Source organism: Thalassophryne amazonica, chromosome 16 (genome assembly GCF_902500255.1).
Source record: "Thalassophryne amazonica chromosome 16, fThaAma1.1, whole genome shotgun sequence".
In the NCBI taxonomy this organism is placed as follows: domain Eukaryota; kingdom Metazoa; phylum Chordata; class Actinopteri; order Batrachoidiformes; family Batrachoididae; genus Thalassophryne; species Thalassophryne amazonica.
In genome coordinates this window covers 7,999,973-8,019,726 of record NC_047118.1, presented here as the reverse complement: position 1 = coordinate 8,019,726, position 19,754 = coordinate 7,999,973, and the positions used below count along the sequence as shown (strand labels likewise).

Here is a 19,754-nt window from a genome sequence, read left to right as displayed (position 1 = left end):
TGTAATTGACAGGAACAAGATCACAATGATTGCAGAGCCCTTGGAGAAAGGATTGGCTGAGGACATAGAGAATGAAGTTGTACAGATCACATGGAACAGGTATGATAATGCACGTAACACCAGTTCTGTTCTACCCACATACCAATTATGAAGTTATCTCAGAATTCGTGGAAAGTGGTTAAATCAGGATGTGATGGACATCAATGAAGTCCAAAGTGATTCTGCTAATTGCTTGTTTTTTGTATGAATTAGGATGCCATTGCAACTCGATGCAAATTCTAGGCTTTGTCCTATTACAAGATAATATTGATTTTACTTGATTTGATCAAATGCTGCAATCATGGTATCAACTACATTCAGGGGCATGTAGCCAACCTGCTCTGGTCACTGAGCAACACACTGCTGGCACAAAATCCTGTTGAGAATGACTCTTGCAGGTACCTTTCCCGGCACAGATAGCTGTATTGTACACCAATATTAGATGTCCCAACAGCCACCAGAATCCTGGTGCTGAAGATGTCCTACCTCCCCAGCAGTAGGTCTATTCTTATACAACTGCTCCAAGTAGGAAACCCGATGACATAGTGCAGAAGATCCTGCTGTCACTTGCCTCGACTGTGGTGGGACAGTGTTGGGTATGGAGGATTATTGCGGTTATTGTGTAAGCAGGCTGATGGTTTCTTGGCCACGGATGGAAACACAGTCTGGTTTCTCAGCTTCTAATGCAGCTGTGAGTCCTGTCTTCTGTAGGGATGTCCCAATCCAATTTTTGTTGGTCTGCCCTGCCTCCACTGCGTATGCATCATGTTGGACCTCTGAGACAGAGTCTCTTCACCCAAAGTGATCAGATGGATTAATGGGATTATTAACCATCAGATGACAAGGTAAAACCTCTTAAATCATTCTAAAGTCAGCAAGACTTTAAGCAGAAATGAGGCGATACTTGGTGATGCTTTGAAATGACGGACGTGTAGTGAGCGCATCAGCTAGAAGCGCTGCGGTGCGCTGATCACTTCCTCCATTTTTTCTGATGAAATAATGCTGAATTTTTGTGGAAATGATTGTTGTACAAAAGCTTCAGATATCTGTTGCTGAGACAGATGATGACTGGAGTGCAGTTTGAAGCTGAAACAAAATGATAATCGGTGAACCGCCCCTAATGACGCATGTGCAGTGAAGGCAGGGCGGACCGATTTTTAGGGGGGACCGTTCGGTCTGTGACACCTGTTATTGAACAGCTCTTAAGTGCATTAAGGAGAAAAAAAAACATTTAGTTTAAGCTGCTCTTTAATGTTTTTATTACTTTGGTTTATCTTTGCAAAATAACACGATAAACATAATTTTATGTGTCTCATTAGTGCAGCATTGTACAGTAAAATTAGAAAAAGAGTACTGTTGATTGAATGCAAAAATATGTTCAGTATATCTTCAAAAGTGGGCCATTACCAAAAAAAAGGGGGGATAGTAAACTGTTTGTGACATAGGAACCTCTGCATGAAATATCATTGGATTCTATATTGTACACACAGATAGGCGGTCACATTAACCTCCACACATCTTCTAGAGGTGTTTGTAGAAATTCTGTGTCCTTTTCTGTATTGGCAGGTTGGTTGGCAGAGGTTTGAAGAACTATTTAAAGACTGTTTAGGCTCTCTGAAATTGTAATGAATATTTTTTTCACTGTTTTCTGATCATTTATAGTCTAAACAGGCTTGTGTGCACTATGAACCTGAGTTAGTGCATGAAAACTGTTCTTGCTGTTGATCTGTTAATTCACTAAATGAACAGTGCACCTATGACACTTCTCATTCCTGTAACATGAAAAATGTGTTGGAGTGTGTGTTGTGCCAGAGGCTTGTTTCTCCTCAGTTTCCCCTTTGTCTCTGAGGCCATCTGGGCCAAAGCAGTGCCAGCACGGAGTATCAATGCCAGGAAGTGACATACTTAACACGCTGTTAAATTAACCTCCGCTCTTATCCTCTTCTGCCATTAACCTCTTTGCCTTTCTGTCAACCAATGTCCTTAATGCTACAGCTGACTCAGTCTGTGTTCTAACCCTTTGTGGCCCAATGCTGCCATTGCAGGAAGAAGCTGGGAGAGTTTTTCCAGACAAAGTACGACTGGGATCTGCTGGCTGCTCGGTCCATCTGGGCCTTTGGACCAGACACCACAGGACCAAACATCCTTGTAGATGACACGCTGCCTTCTGAGGTGAGTTAAAATTGGCCAGTATATGTTGCACTGCTGCTTAGGAGTTTGGTTTTTCAGTTTTAATGTTGGTTTATTTGTTTTCAAGTGCTGGATTAATTCCTACTCCAAATGTGTACACCTGCACACTGTATGAAGGGCAAAATGAACTCCAAAAAATATTTTTCTTTTTTCCACTTGGAGAATGTGAAATCAGAGGTCTGTGGAATAAATCTTGACATGAAATACACACTTGGCAGGGTGTTATACAAGAGCATCAGAAAGGGGTGTCATATGACTGATTTGAAATATTGAAGCAAATTTGGGGCCCTCTGGCACAATCTTGGCATAAAAAGCAGTTTATTTATTCATTTTTATTAAAAATTTAAGAGAACAGATTTTATTATGGTCTCATCAATTCCCTTTAGTGCAGCAGTAAAACTAGGACAGTGATGGAATAATGTTAAAAACATTCATTATTATTATTAAAGAAAATGTCTGCAAAAGCAGACCTTTACTGTGGAGGCGTTAGGGGCTTCCATCCTTTTGTTGCTCTGGTTACGCACCTGTATGGGGGTCTGTTACTATGAGGAAAATATAAGACATAAGGAGGAAAAACGATGGGGGAACGATGACTTGACTGGCCAGTAAGAAGGCTATATATCATGACTTGTTGCATATTTGAAGCAAAGGAGGGTGAAATGTGTTTGCTTTGCTGCAACCCAGTGACAGTGAGTGATAACAGATGCTGGCTGTTATTGTTGCGTCGGCACTAAGCTTATTAAAAAAAAAAAAATCAAAGGTGACGTGCATTGACAGTCTGTGTGAATAAAATAGGATCTGGTTGGTTGCCATGCCACACTGGCTGGCCAGTGGCAGCATGCGATTGAATCCCGTTGTTGCAGAAAATTACCTATTGACTTCCAGTTTAGGCCATCGAAAAGGGGACGATGGGTCTTTAGATAACACATGGTGGAAAAACAATACATCTGTTTAATCAAATACATTTACAATGATTCATTTATGGTGCTGCTGAAATGTTGGAGGTTTGCTCAATTCGATATTATCCATCTTTTTGTAGACAACTCCAAACTGTATCCTTTTGCTTTGCAGGTGGATAAAGCGCTGCTCGGCTCCGTCAAAGACAGCATTGTTCAAGGCTTCCAGTGGGGCACCAGGGAGGGGCCTCTGTGTGATGAGCGTAAGTTCTCGGCATATTTTTGAACTTCCAAACAAGTTGGAAAAAACAAACGTTACACACAATTTTTCATTGTTGCTTCTTAGCTAATAATGATAATGGGCCTTTTTGCTGCCTTCAGCTATCAGGAATGTAAAGTTTAAGATCCTGGATGCCGTCATTGCACAGGAGCCGCTGCACCGAGGAGGAGGTCAAGTCATTCCGACAGCCAGGAGAGTGGTGTATTCTGCTTTCCTCATGGTGAGACCAGCGCGCAGTCCTGTTGTTCTCATCCTCCATCAGCATCTGTGGACTTTCCCTTTCATCTTCACTTTCTTTAATGTTCCATTACCTTGATTGCATTTTGGAATTTTGCTGAAGTGTGCCCTTTATTGTAGTGTGATAACATTTCTCTTGCACAGTTTTGGCTCCTTTTCTCTTCTGCTTTGGCTCTTTCAGTACTTGTCGCTGTTAATGTAAATTGATGAGTCAGCTGTGCGTGGAACAGCTGTACTCTTTCTGTAACGTCTGTTGGTTTTTATGGCAGGCCACTCCGAGGCTGATGGAGCCGTACTACTTTGTGGAGGTTCAGGCTCCAGCTGACTGTGTATCTGCTGTTTACACAGTGTTGGCTCGAAGAAGGTTGGTTTGCCGCCTTAGCTGTTATAATCAGGAACAAACATATTCCCAATTAAAATTTTTCATTTCTTCAAGCTCTTCACAAATGGACTAATTTGAGATCTGCGATTTCACCCAACCTTTGTTCTGTAACAGGGGTCACGTCACCCAGGATGCACCTATTCCAGGGTCTCCTCTCTACACCATTAAGGCTTTCATTCCAGCCATAGACTCTTTTGGATTTGAGACAGATCTTCGCACCCATACACAGGGACAGGCCTTTGCCCTGTCTGTGTTCCACCACTGGCAGGTGAGATGTTTATATATGAAGCTGTTTTTAATTGGATTTTAATGTGTGCAGAGTTAAATACACTGACGTCAAAAAAGTTAGTACAGTTTATTTATGTAGCACCAAATCACAACGTAAGATGCCCCAAGGTGCTTCATAAAGGTAACCAACCCTTGAGAACAAACACATGGGTAACAGTGATAAGGAAAAATGCCCCCAGGTGTTTTTTGATTGTAGGAAGAAACCTCAAGCATCCCAGACTCACACAGCCATACAACAGAGAGATGTTCAACATGCCAAAGAGAGATGGGGCCCAGTCTTCATTAAGTTCACTGCCACATTCAGGAGATTGTTGGTGGTAAAACATCTAGCACTCATCTGTTGCAACCAGGGGTGCCACCAGGCATTTTGGGCCCCATGAAAAGAAATCTTACTGGGCACCCCCCATATTATTTTGTCAGTATTTTAATTGTATTAGGGGCCACTCTGGGCCCCTGTCAACCATGGGCCCCTAGAATCCTTCTCATTCTCCCTTTTTCGGCACCCCTGCAACCATCAGTGATTGTCAATCAGCAGCTTTTCTACAGCACCTCAAGCAAAGAGACAGAAATCAATCAGCCAGATTGAACAACTGACAGGAACAGTATTTCTCAGCAGCAAATAACAGACTGGATGCTCATGTGATTGCCGGCAGCTAGCCCAATCATTCACTAACAGTCCCATAATGTAGACACGAGGAGACTGAGTTCAGCTCTATCAGTAGGAACATAAATTTAAGATGGAGGGCAACTTGGTACAAGTGCATAGTAGTCTTAGGACAGAGAGAACAGATGTGTCTTTAATGTGGATTTGATCGATTCCACAGAATCAGACTGTTTTATTTCATCAGACAGATTGTTCAACAAAACAAGTGCATGATAGGAAAAAGCTCTGTGATCTGCTGACCTTTTTTTAACCTTTGGAGCACACAGTAGTTCTGCAATTTCAATTTATTTTCATTTATATAGCACCAAATCACAACAAAGTTGACTCAAGGCACTTCACACAAGTAAGGTGTAACTTTACCAACCACCACAGCAAGCACACAGGCGACAGTGGTAAGGAAAAACTCCCTCTGATGATTTGAGAAAGAAACCTCAAGCAGCCCAGACTGTAAGGGGTGACCCTCTGCTTGGGCCATGCTATCGACACAATTTACAAAATGAAAAAACAGGAAATTTTTCCGGTGCACTGGACAGGATGGTTGCAGAAACAGACACCATACCCATCTCTGGATGGAGCAGCACCTCAAACGGACAGAAAAAAACAAAAAAACAATCAGGCATCAGAAATACAACAAATACAGTATAATTTGTAAGCATTAAGCAACAAGGAAAAACAGTAGAAATGCTAAGGTAATACTAATACTATATATATATATATATATATATATATATATATATATATATATATCGTTAATACAAAGGTAATAATACTGGCCACTAGCTCTAAGCGTCACTAAAAGACCCAGAATTTTGACCAAGTTGAGGCCGTGGCCCCTAATAAAATGAAATTAAAATGGTAAAAAGCATAGTAGCATACTATTCCAGTATGCTAGCCATACGAAAATGGTAAATGCAAAATCGACCGCATTTATACAGTTTTTGGTTTACGGTTTTCCATCTGCATCATACGCTCAAATCGTTTTACAATAATGCTTCACATTCACCCCAGTGTCAGGGTGCTGCCATACAAGGCACTCACTACACACCGGGCGCAACTAGGGGATTAAGGACCTTGCCCAAGGGCCCTTAGTGATTTTCCAATCAGGCTGGGATTTGAACCAAGGAACGTCTAGTCTCAAGCCCAACGCTTAACCACTAGACCATCACCTCCCCTGAAAATGAAAATAAATGCGTCTTAAGCCTGGACTTGAAAGTCTCTACAGAATCTGACTGTTTTATTGATGCAGGGAGATCATTTCACAGAACAGGGGCACAATAAGAGAAAAGCATGTGACCTGCAGACTTCTTATTCACCTTAGGGGCACAAAGTAGTCCTGCATCCTGAGAACGCAAAGCCCGGGCTGGTACATAAGGTTAATTAGGTCAGTGAAGAGCTGCCAAATTGGGTGTAATGTAGTCATACTTTATGCTTCGGGTCAAAGGTCTGGGAGTAGCATTTTGAGCCAGTTGGAGACCCCTAATGCTGGACTGTGGTAAACCAGAAAATAGAACATTGCAGTAGTCCAATCTAGAAGAGACAAACATGTGAATCAGAGTCTTAGCATCAGCCATGGACAGGATGGGACGAATCTTCACTATATTTCGCAGATGGAAGAAAGCAGTCCTAATATCTCTAATGTGATGGTCAAAGGACAATGTAGGATCAAAAATTTCCCCAAGGTTCCTCACTTTGTCAGTGTGATGTATAACACACGAGTCCTGGGCTGGGCATTAGCCCAGGACTCGGGGCTAATGCATCAATTTGACCTCATTAGCTCGTCAAATTGATGCTGATGTCTCACTGGACCAAGAACCATCATTTCAGTCCTATCAGAGTTTAAAAGTAGGAAGTTGCTAGACATCCAGCTTTTCACTGATGCAAGGCAATCTTCTGAGGATTTTATGTGGATGAGATTACCAGCTGTCATCAGCATGTATAACTGAGTATCATCAGCACAGCAATGAAGGGTAACCCCAAAACACTGCAATATGTGCCCAAGGGGTGCTGTATAAAAGGAATAAAGCAGAGCGTCTAAGATGGCCCTGTGGAACCCCAAATTGCATGTCACTAAAAACACAGTGAGAACGATTGGTCATGTATAATGTCAACCATGCAGGGGCACTCCCAGTAATCCCAAAATGATTCTCCAGCCTGTCAAGTAGAATATGATGATCCACGGTATCAAACGCAGCACTAAGATCTAATAGCACCAGAACCGTAGTGGTGTCCGAACCCATTGCAGCGCTCGCCACTTTTGTGAGTGCTGTCTCTGTGGAATGATATTTTCTAAAAGCAGACTGCATTATTCTCAGTAAGGTGCCGTGAAACCACTTTTTCCAGAATTTTAGAGCAAAATGATAGATTTGATATCTGCCTTTAGTTTTTCAATACACTAGGGTCAAGATCAGATTTCTTAAGTAATGGTTTAATTACTGCAGATTTGAAACATTTAGGAACAGATCCAGAGGTTAATGAGAGATTAATCATTTCTAGCACAGTCGGCCCAAGAGTGGGCCACAGGTCTTTAAACGGTTTTATTGGTATGGAATCAAATAAGCAGGTTGTGCTTTTTGTAGATGTTATGAGTTTCATCAGCATGCCTAGTGAGATACTACCAAATTCTGTAAATCTAGGTAATACCTCAGTAATGGCGCCCACCTCAATAGCAGAGTGTAGTGGCTGGGTTAAGACATGCTGGCCTTCACCCTGAGAATGCAGAGCACAGGCCGGTACGTAGGGTTTAATTAGGTTGGCCAGATATGGCATTAGTCTATGAAGGATTTTCTATGTTAATAACAAAACCTTAAGATCTGACCTCACACAGCCAGGAAACCATTGGAGGGAGGTCAAAATCAGAGTGATAAGATCAAATTTCTTCTCGTAGTCAGAACTCTCATAGCAGCATTTTGGACCATTTTGGAGACCTCTGATGCTGAATGGCGGTAAACCAGAAAATAGGACTTTAAAAGTTTGAAAGTCCATCTGTCTGTAAACATCTTCTCACAGGATGCTCCTCACTTGCAAACATGTAAGAACACGGCCTCGTGCACAGCAGAACGAACAGCGGTGCACCTGTCTACCTCTCTGGTTAAATAGCTTTGATGTCAACTGTTGAGTCATTAAGTTTTGAGCATAAACACAAGCATCTGTCACTCGCTGTCATGTCTAACATGTTTGTGTCTGCGCTCTGCAGAGCCGTGTTACCAAAGCTCACACAGCTTAGGAAAGATTAATACTGTCATTTTATGGGGGGAATCCTCTTTACATTTTATATGCTTGAACTAAAAAAGTCCATAAATTTAGCATTTACATATGTGGTTTACTTTCTAAATGACATATGTAAAGGACAAAGTAATTCCTTGTGAATGTCAGAATAATTGATGAAAACGCGTTTTAGGCTCTCTCAACCATAGCACTGTAGTGACCACCCTGATTGTAAGAAGAACCACTTTTTCACGACCTCTTTTTAGAAAAGTACATTCTGAAGACCAAATTTTGTTTCTTAAAAAATGCATTTATTTGAAAATAATGTGAATAAAAGCACATTTGATTGATGGGAAAAACTCGATTGTAGTGGAGCAGTGGTTCAGTAAACAGTGATGCAGTAAAGGGTGTAAACTAGCCTACCTTTGCTTCTCATATCATCCGTTATTACTTTGGATAAAAAAAATTATTCCTGTAAGAAAATATTGTTTCAGCTGATACCGCACTTTAGTGTTCTTGCCTCTGGTGGGGCTGTAGTGAAATGCTTTTCTGAAATTCACAGAGAAATGTCAGAACTAACTTCACTTTTTAAACTCCTGTTCCAGTCACTCAGTGGCTCCCCGATGTCATTTGCTCGCTGGAGACTCTATGCTCACTTCATCCTCTAATTTCTGATCAGTGTTCATTTGTGGCAGTAAAACAGCAGAAATGGGTCCAGATTAGGCCTGCACGGTTTAGGCAGTTTATCCAGTACACGGTATAATTTTGGTCGACGGTAGAGATTTGGAGTCCACCAACTAATCGCGATAATGGCAGTGGAGTTTTTTGATCCAGGAAAACTCCTTTGTGAAGCGGCTGTGTGTGTGTGAACCAGTTTGCTGCGGTGGAGAGGGGGTGTTCTGAGATGAAGTGACTGACTCTCACTGCTGTTCATGTAAGTTTGTGAGATGCCTGTTCTGTCGCTGATATTTGCAAAGCCGTTGTTTATTTATTCCAGCCGACGCACTGGGGGAAGGCGGAGGCTCCGTCATGACCTGAATCAAACATTTGAGAAAGCTCCACATTTAATAATGCAATGATTTTCTTAACCAGAGCAGAAAGACAAAAATCCGCAGGTAACGTCAATTTACCCAGACTGACTTCAAATATGAGTAAATTAAGTATTTTTTATAAAATGTTTTGGTGGTGTCGTGCTGAGTTTTGTAAATGAGGACGCGACTGTCCTGAAAGCGCTTCATGTATTCAGAGCGGGTGTGCCATCTAGTGTTCAGGAGATGAAAATTCAGCCACTGACCATGAATGTATTTAATTCTTTCACCAAAACATCAAATCCAGGCTTGCATCTTAGATGTACCTTCTGGCAAATTGTACCAGTAGTTTTGAGATCTGCACAATAAATATTTTCAAAATTACATTATATGTTTTTTTTTTTTTTGTTGTTTTTTTTTTATCAATTTTCCTTTGCTAAGGGACCCATTCGGAAAAACATTTATAATTTTTACACTTAGGTTTATTTTGCGATATATACCGTTACCGTGAACGGATTCAATTTGTACCGTGGTATGAATTTTAGGTCATATCGTGCAGCCCTAGTCCAGATGCATTCAAGCAAGTGGTCACCTGTTGGCTGCGATCAGGTTCTTCTGGGGTCCTTTCTGTTGGTTCATATCATAGCAGTAGAGATGAGTAAGTCCTATGTAGACACTTAGGCCCATTGGGCCAGGATTTATCCCAGGATACTGTAACATGAAGCCAGTGAGTGTTCGACTCCCCCTGGATGGCGACAATCCGTCCCAGTTTACCCCCCAACTAAAGCTGACCATTTATAGCTGAGTTGACTGGGACAGGTGAAGGGTCTTGTCCAAGAACAAGGACAGATGGCCTGAAGGAGTCATACGTGTCTGTACTTTTTAATCCACCTCTGATGGCACAGAGCATATGAGGGGTGATTGAGAAGTTTTGAGCCTGACCCACAAAAAGTAGGGTGTGGTTCTCCATCTTTTGCATTCTGAGAATCCAACATTTCTCAACATATTTTTAAAAACAATGGTTCTTTCCTTTCTACCATTCAGTGACTTTGCCCCAAATTCTGGTAATGATTCATTTTGTATCTCTTCCTTTGGAGAAAAATTGATCTCAAGAAGGTCCTAATTGTTCTGGAAATCATCCATGTGCAGTGAGAAACCAGCCTTCACTCATTCCTTGAGTCCTCGCCACTCTACATTTATGGAGAATGTTTAAAATATCATGACAATGAATAAATCATTTTGTGAAGGTCATGCTGTGAACTCATGCTGGAGAAGAATGGATTTAGTAAATCATTTTAAAACATCTAGATTCTAATGGCATTTTTGAAAAATTCCAGTCTGGCTTCACATCCCTTCGTAGTACTGAAACAGCACTGTTGAAGGTTTTTAATGATCTCCTTTTAATTGTTGACTCTGGTTGCTCTGGGATTTTAGTTTTGCTGGATTTGACTGCAGCCTTTGACACGGTTGATCACTGTATTTTACTGTCCCATCTGGAGTATTATGCAGGTTTTAAAGGCACAGCACTGGAGTGGCTTAGATCTTATCTTAGAGACCGTAGTTTCTCTGTGCACCTTGGGCCACACCAGTCCAGCTCAGCACCCTTAAATTATGGTGTTCCACAAGGCTCTGTTTTGGGTCCTGCTCTTTTTTCACTGTATATGCTGCCACTTGGCACCATATTCAGAAAATACAACTTGGCCTTTCATTTTTATGCTGATGACCTGCAAATCTATCTGCCACTTAAGCTCCCATCAAATTCTCTTACTATTTTGGTAAATTGTCTGCAGGAAGTGAAAACTTGGTTGGCTCAAAACTTTCTAATTCTCAATGAGAATAAAACTGAAATAGTTAGTTTTGGCCCTGCATGGTCATCTGGTTCATGTGATGTGCTTGGTCCTTTGTCTTCCTGTATGCATGATTCTGTCAGAAATTTGGGGGTAATTTTTGACAGCTCCTTCAAAATGGACAAGCAAATTAATTCTGTGGTAAAGGCCAGTTTCTACCAACTTAGAATTTTGAGAAAAGTGAAGGCTTACCTCCCAGCGTGTGATTTTGAGCGAGTTATTCATTTGTTTATAACATCTCGTTTAGATTATTGTAACTCACTCTACTGTGGACTGGACCAGTCGTCTCTAAAGCGTCTGCAGCAGGTTCAGAACGCTGCTGCACGACTGCTCACGGGGATGAGGAAACGAGAGCACATCACCCCTGTGTTGGCCTCGCTCCATTGGCTCCCAGTCACATTCAGGATTGATTTTAAGATCCTGCTGCTTGTGTTCAAGTGTTTACATGGTTTGGCTCCCCAATACCTCTCTGAGGTTTTGACTCCTTATGTTCCGGTCAGATCAGTGAGGTCAGAAAGCCAGCTTTTATTAAATGTGCCCAGATCTCGATTAAAAACTCGAGGTGATCGGGCTTTTTCAGTGGCTGCGCCTAAACTTTGGAACAGTTTGCCTTTGCATATCAGAGCTGCTCCATCACTAGAGTCTTTTAAATCTGTTTTTAAGACTCATTTTTATGCTTTGGCTTTTAATACAATTTAAGCTGTGTGTGTCTGGTTTTATGTGTTTTCGTATATTTTGGAATTTTAATGCTCTGTTTTGGTGGTATGGTTTTTGATATTGTTTTTACTGTGAAGCACTTTGGGCAGCTGCTGTTGTTGTAAATGTGCTATATAAATAAAATTGAGTTCTTTATACTCAGCACACTCACTGCACTTTTGTGGCATGTTGGTCATAATCTGAAATTGATGATACTGTATTTATTATTCCCTCATGCACTCAACAAAAATATAAATGCAACACTTTTGGTTTTGCTCCCATTTTGTATGAGATGAACTCAAAGATCTAAAACTTTTTCCACATACACAATATCACCATTTCCCTCAAATATTGTTCACAAACCAGTCTAAATCTGTGATAGTGAGCACTTCTCCTTTGCTGAGATAATCCATCCCACCTCACAGGTGTGCCATACCAAGATGCTGATTAGACACCATGATTAGTGCACAGGTGTGCCTTAGACTGCCCACAATAAAAGGCCACTCTGAAAGGTGCAGTTTTATCACACAGCACAATGCCACAGATGTCGCAAGATTTGAGGGAGCGTGCAATTGGCATGCTGACAGCAGGAATGTCAACCAGAGCTGTTGCTTGTGTATTGAATGTTCATTTCTCTACCATAAGCTGTCTCCAAAGGTGTTTCAGAGAATTTGGCAGTACATCCAACCAGCCTCACAACTGCAGACCACGTGTAACCACACCAGCCCAGGACCTCCACATCCAGCATGTTCACCTCCAAGATCGTCTGAGACCAGCCACTCGGACAGCTGCTGAAACAATCGGTTTGCATAACCAAAGAATTTCTGCACAAACTGTCAGAAACCGTCTCAGGGAAGCTCATCTGCATGCTCGTCGTCCTCATTGGGGTCTCGACCTGACTCCAGTTCGTCGTCGTAACCGACTTGAGTGGGCAAATGCTCACATTCGCTGGCGTTTGGCACGTTGGAGAGGTGTTCTCTTCAAGGATGATGCAAAGGAGATGTGTTGCACTGCATGAGGCAAATGGTGGTCACACCAGATACTGACTGGTATCCCCTCCCAATAAAACAAAACTGCACCTTTCAGAATGGCCTTTTATTGTGGGCAGTCTGAGGCACACCTGTGCACTAATCATGGTGTCTAATCAGCATCTTGGTATGGCACACCTGTGAGGTGGGATGGATTATCTCAGCAAAGGAGAAGTGCTCACTATCACAGATCTAGACTGGTTTGTGAACAATATTTGAGGGAAATGGTGATATTGTGTATGTGTAAAAAGTTTTAGATCTTTGAGTTCATCTCATACAAAATGGGAGCAAAACCAAAAGTGTTGCGTTTATATTTTTGTTGAGTATATTTCATACGAGGGGATGTACAGTTCATCTGGAAAGTATTTGCAGCGCTTCACTTTTTCCACACTTTATTTTACAGCCTTATTCCAAAATGAAGTAAATACATTTTTCGCTCAAAATTCTACTCATGAATCATGCAAATCTGCTTTTTGGGGGGTGGGGGGGTTACAGCCAGTCAGAGTAGAGAGGCACCATGACTTCACTGGCTGATGAAACCACTGCGTTTCTGTTTAAATTGAATGTTTTGCATATATTATGTAAAAGCTAGTGAGAAATTAAACACATTTAAAACTGAAAGCGCTGTTTTGTTTTGTAAACTGATTACACCTCTGGAGTGATTTACAAGACATCTTGCGGACATCAGCATGCACCAGCGTTCATCTTTCAGCAGGACAATGACCCTCATCACACATGGCGGAATCCGCTTTGTCACCACTGCCTTTCTGGGTAAATCTAACATGTTTCTCATGTATTACGTAAAAGCTAGCAAGAAAAAAACCGCTTGTAAAACTGAAAATGCGTTTTTTTGTAACCTGATAATACCTCTGGCATGATTTACAAGACATCTCGCGGACCTCGGCGTGCACGTGCATCACACTCGGTCAAAGGTGACTTCCGGCCTTTTCAAAGGCTCAAGTATGTGCACACGTGCGCTCTCCTGCAGACGCTATTAGAAGTTACATGCTGATATGGCCGAGGGTATTTTAGCATTGTGTTACATTTTATTTTTAATAAATTTGAAAAAATCTCAAAAACTTTTTTTCACATTGTCGTTATGGGGTATTGTGTGTAGAATTTTGAGGAAAAAAAATGATTCATTTTGAAATAAGGCTTTAACATCAAATGTGTAAAAAGTGAAGCACTGTGAATACATCAGTGGGTAAAAAGCTACTTAGAAAATAGAAAACAGTTTGTTCAGATAAATAATACCAAATCAGAATTGTGTAACATTATTTATGGAGTACCACAAGGATCGGTACTTGGACCCAAACTGTTTATTTTGTATATCAATGATTTTGTGAATGTATCCCATGTGCTTGGCAGCATTTTATTTGCTGATGATACAACGCTGTTTTACTCTGGATCAGATATACAGGAAGTAGCACAAGTGATAAATACAGAGTTGGAAAAAGTTAAACATTGGTTTGATATAAACAGATTGTCACTAAATATTAATAAGACAAATTTCATATTGTTTAATGATAGAGCGAAAGAAAATGTGTCATTACAAATAGATGGAATGGATATACAAAGGGTAAAAGAAATGAAATTTTTAGGAGTCATGATTGATGAAGATCTTACATGGAAGTCACACATAAATTACATAAAAGGAAAAATAGCGAAAGCCATTGCTGTTTTGCATAAAGTAAAATATTCATTAAATAGTTATGGTTTATTAACATTGTACAATTCATTGATTGTCCCATATTTAACTTACTGTGTAGAAATCTGGGGATCAACATATACAGCCTATATACAACCTTTATTTATTTTGCAGAAAAGAGCTTTAAAAGTGATTAGTAACAGTGGTTTTAGAGATTCATCTAATCCATTGTTTATTAAGTATAGGGTACTTAAATTTCATGATTTAGTTGATTTGAAAATATTACAAACGATGTACCAAGTTAATAAAAATACTTTACCAACAAACATTCAAAATATGTTTGAAAAAAGAGTAAGTAGTTATAAATTGAAAGGAATAGAAGTCTTTAAAAAACCAAGATTTAGAACCAAAGTAAAGGAAAGGAGTATTGCAGTAAATGGTGTCAAATTATGGAACAATCTTAATAAAGAAATTAAAGAATTAAGGTCGCTTAAATTATTTAAAAAACATATTAAATTAGATGTATTAAGTAAGTATGAAACTATGAAGTAAGTCAGTGGGCTGCAAGAAAGTCAAAAAAAAAAAAAAAAAAAGTAAACTGTTAATAATGTTTGGAGTGTCTTAAGTTTAAATGTAACCTGTCAGTGATGTAATCTATTAATTAATGGTCATAATTATGAAATGGGTCAGTGGTATGTGACAAGTTAAAGAAATGCAATCTGTTAAATAATGTTGACTATGATGCTGTATATTGAAAGATTGTATTGTTAAAAGGGGCAGAAATCATAAGACTTGTTCTTCTTTCTGCTCCTTTTCATTCTGGTATTGTGGTGCTTTTGTTTTTTGCTTTTCTGTTTTTCTTTTAAATGAATGAAATAAATATTAAAAAAAAAAAAAAAAAAAAAAAATACTTTCCAGATGCACTGTAGCGATCGCCATGCCCGCTCATCTATCCATTTTCACTTAGTGCGATATCTCAAAAGCCACTTCATTCACCGCTTTCATTCATATTCATCATTAAAGTGTACTTGAGTGATCATCTGGCACTTTATTACTGGTTTGTGGGGACCAGGGGGATATATGACATATGTCATCTCCTGATGATTCTTGTTTATTTAAGTATGAAGCCACTATTGGAATTGTCCGCTCAGCTAGTCTTATCTTTATGATGTCACAGAGCTCTTCTGTTTATTCTGTAATTTTCTCACCTCGTTCTTCCGTTTCTGTACAGATCGTGCCTGGTGACCCGCTGGATAAAAGTATTGTGATCAGGCCTCTTGAGCCTCAGCCCGCCCCCCACCTGGCCAGAGAGTTCATGATCAAAACCCGCAGGCGCAAGGTGAGGTTTAGGTCTGCTCGTCATATAGTGCTTTATAAATAATCAATTTTTTTTTTTTAAATCACGGTTGATATTTTATGTTTGTTGCGCGGCAGGGTTTGAGCGAGGACGTGAGTATCAGCAAGTTCTTCGACGATCCTATGTTGTTGGAGCTGGCGAAACAGGACGTGGTGCTGAACTACCCCTTGTAAAGCTGACACCGTGATTATTAAGGATCTGCACAGACTCTCAGACACACAGCGGTAATAACGGGAGACGTATGGGAGGAGTCAGCTTTTTGCTTTTTTTTTTAATATGTACAAATATCCCTCTGTATGTAGAATAAGGTAATTTGGATAAAAAAAGTATTAAAATAAAGGGTGGTGTACTCTGTTGCCTTGTTCCAGGTCTGTTTTGAGTGGATGTGTGTGGGCTGTGATTGATGTGCAGGTCTTAGGATGGCAGGAGGCAGAACAGAGCAAAGGTCACCTTCACCAGGTTGAACTAAAGTGGCATTTAAATGTGCAGCGCCACCACAGTTCATACATCTGTTTTCTGAACATGAGTCACATAAATGGTTGCTGTCAGGAATGTTTCTGAAAACCAGTTTATTATAATTCCTGATTACAAACTGCTGCACACAGGCTAATTTAAAAGAAAAGGAACATTAAAAAAGTACGCACAGCTCGATCTGACAACCCATTTAGAAAGATTCATGAAAATGAGTGATTATGCGAAGATGCTGACAAACCTGAAACTTACTTAAACAAAAAACTAAACATGTTCTCTCTGGACCTTAACAAGTAAAGTATGAATCGCTTCTCATTAAGTGGAATAATGTTCAAGTATGTCACTGGCCAACATTTTTGAGGCCATACTGTGTGATTGTGTTATTTACAGATAATGGTTCAGTTTGTTTGTCCAAACTGGAAGATTGTGTTTATATATCAAACATCCCTGCAAACAATCATTTGGAATGTCACACCATGAAAACATGAAAATAATTTTGGGAGATCATGTATTTAACGTGTTTGCAAGTATAGAGGATGACTATTTTGATCACGCTCAGTTACTTCTTTTTGCCATTTTTTCAACTATCTTTGAATTTGCAGTATTAGCATTTGTTGAAAAGCAGTAATGATTGACAAACTTAAAGAAAATAAAAACTTTTAAGACTAAATGGAAACCACACAACTGATCGAAATTGTTTTTTTTTTTTTTTTTTTTTTTTTTTTTTTTTTTTTTTTTTTTAATGTTTTGTGATAATTTTGCTTAGTAAAAAGCTCCATTCCTTGTGACTTATGGGCTGTATAAAATTAACCATGCAGTGCTGACAATTCAGCCAGGAAAAAGAAAAAACAAAAGTGTTTCAGTACATTTGATCTTTAAGACGTGATGTTTGACTTTGGTCACATCGACAGAAGAATCCGCTGTCTGAACAGTTCAGTCAGTCATTGCTGACAGTTTCCTGAAAAGTCCTGGAGGTGCTGCAGATGAGGAAGGTAGGAACAGGGACAGACGGTCAACAATGTCTCCAGTTGCTTTGACATTTGGACTGAATGCCAATCCTGTCCACTAAGATCAGGGACTGTGTTTTAATTTGAGCAGACGGGGGTATGCGGTGATGAGGGATGCTGTGGCCTTTGCGGATGCTACAGGGGGTGAACCAGAAGGACTTTCTGTGAATGTAAAGACTGTTAGCAGAGTCTTCAATGTCTGAGTGAGAGTGGAAAAGCTTAGGCGTGTAACGGAATAGCTCCGGCTATCATTTGGGGATGGAATTGAATGACAGTCTACAACATAAATAAGGGATCTGAAGTGTTTGAGGAGGGTTTGGTGGCTGAGAACTGCAAACCAAATTTGCACAGAGAATGAACTATATTTAATATGTGTGGGTTTGGGTCTTGCCTGGTTGGTTGCTATCCAGGACTCAAGGTCGTCCTGTGGTGTGGATGCGGCAAAGCGCATGCTGTCAGACTTGAGAGAATTTGAATTTTTAAAAAAGACTCAAAACAATCGATTATGAAAATATTTGTTGATTAATAGTTGAATTGTTGTAGCTCTATTATAAACATTTGTGCAACTACAAACCATTAGATAACCACATGGTCCCCAGATTTGACTTTAATTTTTTTCCTTTTTTTTTTATCATAATTGTGTGTTTTTATATTTTATTTATATATATATATATAAAATCAGATCAACAGTGGTTTAAAGAACATGACAGTTGATAACATCACCCCCACTTGTTTTGACAGCACAGGGATTCTCTTAAAATTCTGAAGGCCTCAGCAGCGGGAAATTTGATTGGTAAAAACAAAACTCATCGATATGAGCTGATCTGGAGGAAGCACAGCTTAGAAAGAGTAGAACTGAGTTGATTACTACAATAAATAAATAAATACATGTAGCATGAAAGAAAATACATTTTTAAAGCAAATTTTGTAATCCGTACTATATTTAGGGCAGCGCAGAAGGCCTTGCCGACCCTGACGGCCTGAATTTAATAATCTTCCAAAGGCTATGTGGTGGCCAGTGCTTGGTTTTAACTTTAGCCTAAAGAATATCGAGAGCGTTTTCTGCGTAAGACTGTGAACTTTACCATTTTAAATTAACACTGCAACAGCAACATATCCCATTCAAAAATATCAAATCAAGTTCATGTACACTCCAAATAACATGTTCTCACATCACAGAGCCGTCACTCCCGCATTAGGCTGGCTTGAGTAGGGATCGTGCATGGCTTCAGGAGCTACAACGGATGGCAGCTGTTCCAGTCGGACTGAACGCTAAGCCCAGGGCGTTTGTTCCAATCTGTGGCCCCTGTGCTATATATAGACAAGGAGCCACACTCTGCCCTGTTCCAGGCTTCCTCTGCTCCTCCTCGCCAAGTCCATCTGGTCTCATCTGCTTCATATTCACCTTTGTCACGTGTCCTCTGTTCTTATCTCGCCATCTTGTCCTGTCTGCATCTTCTCTGTGACTCAAGCATGCACGTCTCTTCTTGCTAACATCATGAGAGGACCTCTTCTCAAAGCTGGCCTGCTTTAGGCCACTTGAGTACTTTCGTATTTCCAGTGTCCACTACGGAACGGGTCGGTTACATCACTAATCAGTCTACAGGCGGTGTGTTGACGATGACTGTTGAGTCATCCTGCAAACAATGTCATGACTCCTCAGAGTCTGCTGGTCATGTTTGACTTCATGCACTTTCTTCTCTTACCGCGGAACATTGTATTTGCTTCAGTGAGATTCCATCTTCCCGTTGCACAGTGTAGCCTTGTATGAGGTCAGCTAAAGTCACGCCTGTGACCACGCAAACCCCCACGACTAAATACCTAAGCTGCTAACTGAAAAGTTAGCTGTTAAATCGCTGAACCAACTAACTGCTAAAACATTTAGCTGAAGCTATTGCTAACACTATCTTTTATTATATGAATTTAGCTTTTGCTTTTTTCCCCTTGTTTTTGTCTGTAAAACCTGGGAAAACAGACCAAAAGAGCTCAAATTTTAATACGCCAAATTGTAAACCTGGTGGTTCCCAGAAAGGTCTAGCGTGCTAAGATTAGATAATCACGGTGTACATAAATAATAAAACAAAGAAGTGAAATTAAACAAAAAATTAAGAAATAAAAATGAGAAATAATTTTAATAGTCTGATTAATGCATTTAATCTGCTCCTCTGTGCGATGTGTAGGGTTGCCAACTCTCTGAAAATAAATAAGGGACACCTCACTGGCAGGGCTGAGCGGCCCATGGAAATATAGACTGGAATGGACGTGCGCGCCTCTATCTATTAGCGTCACTCAGGACAGGAAGGCGCCATTACTAAGGGTGGAAATGTGCAGCTCATCAATAATAAACTGACAGCTTTTTTTGCACTAGCGTCACTATTTCTTAATGGATTTTAATAAATGTAGGCTTGTTTCAAAGCCCTTTGAAAGCTCTTTCCAATGCACCTATGCATGTGTGGGTGAAAAAAAAAACTTTTATGTAAAATGCAGAAATC

The 19,754-nt window shown here is 40.1% G+C and overlaps 1 protein-coding gene across 3 annotated transcripts in view; it reads left to right on the top strand.

The window, feature by feature from the left end:
- eftud2 (elongation factor Tu GTP binding domain containing 2) overlaps positions 1-16,138 on the top strand; it is a 64,744-nt gene extending 48,606 nt beyond the window's left edge. For all 3 annotated transcript variants that reach the window (XM_034189828.1, XM_034189827.1, XM_034189826.1), the window contains 8 exons: positions 13-99; positions 2,085-2,211; positions 3,301-3,388; positions 3,507-3,625; positions 3,912-4,006; positions 4,139-4,292; positions 15,659-15,766; positions 15,862-16,138. In XM_034189828.1, coding sequence (XP_034045719.1) covers positions 13-99; positions 2,085-2,211; positions 3,301-3,388; positions 3,507-3,625; positions 3,912-4,006; positions 4,139-4,292; positions 15,659-15,766; positions 15,862-15,957 — 874 coding nt within the window. In that variant the 3' untranslated portion in view covers positions 15,958-16,138. The remainder of the gene's footprint in view (positions 1-12; positions 100-2,084; positions 2,212-3,300; positions 3,389-3,506; positions 3,626-3,911; positions 4,007-4,138; positions 4,293-15,658; positions 15,767-15,861) is intronic.
- Positions 16,139-19,754: the final 3,616 nt, after the last annotated feature.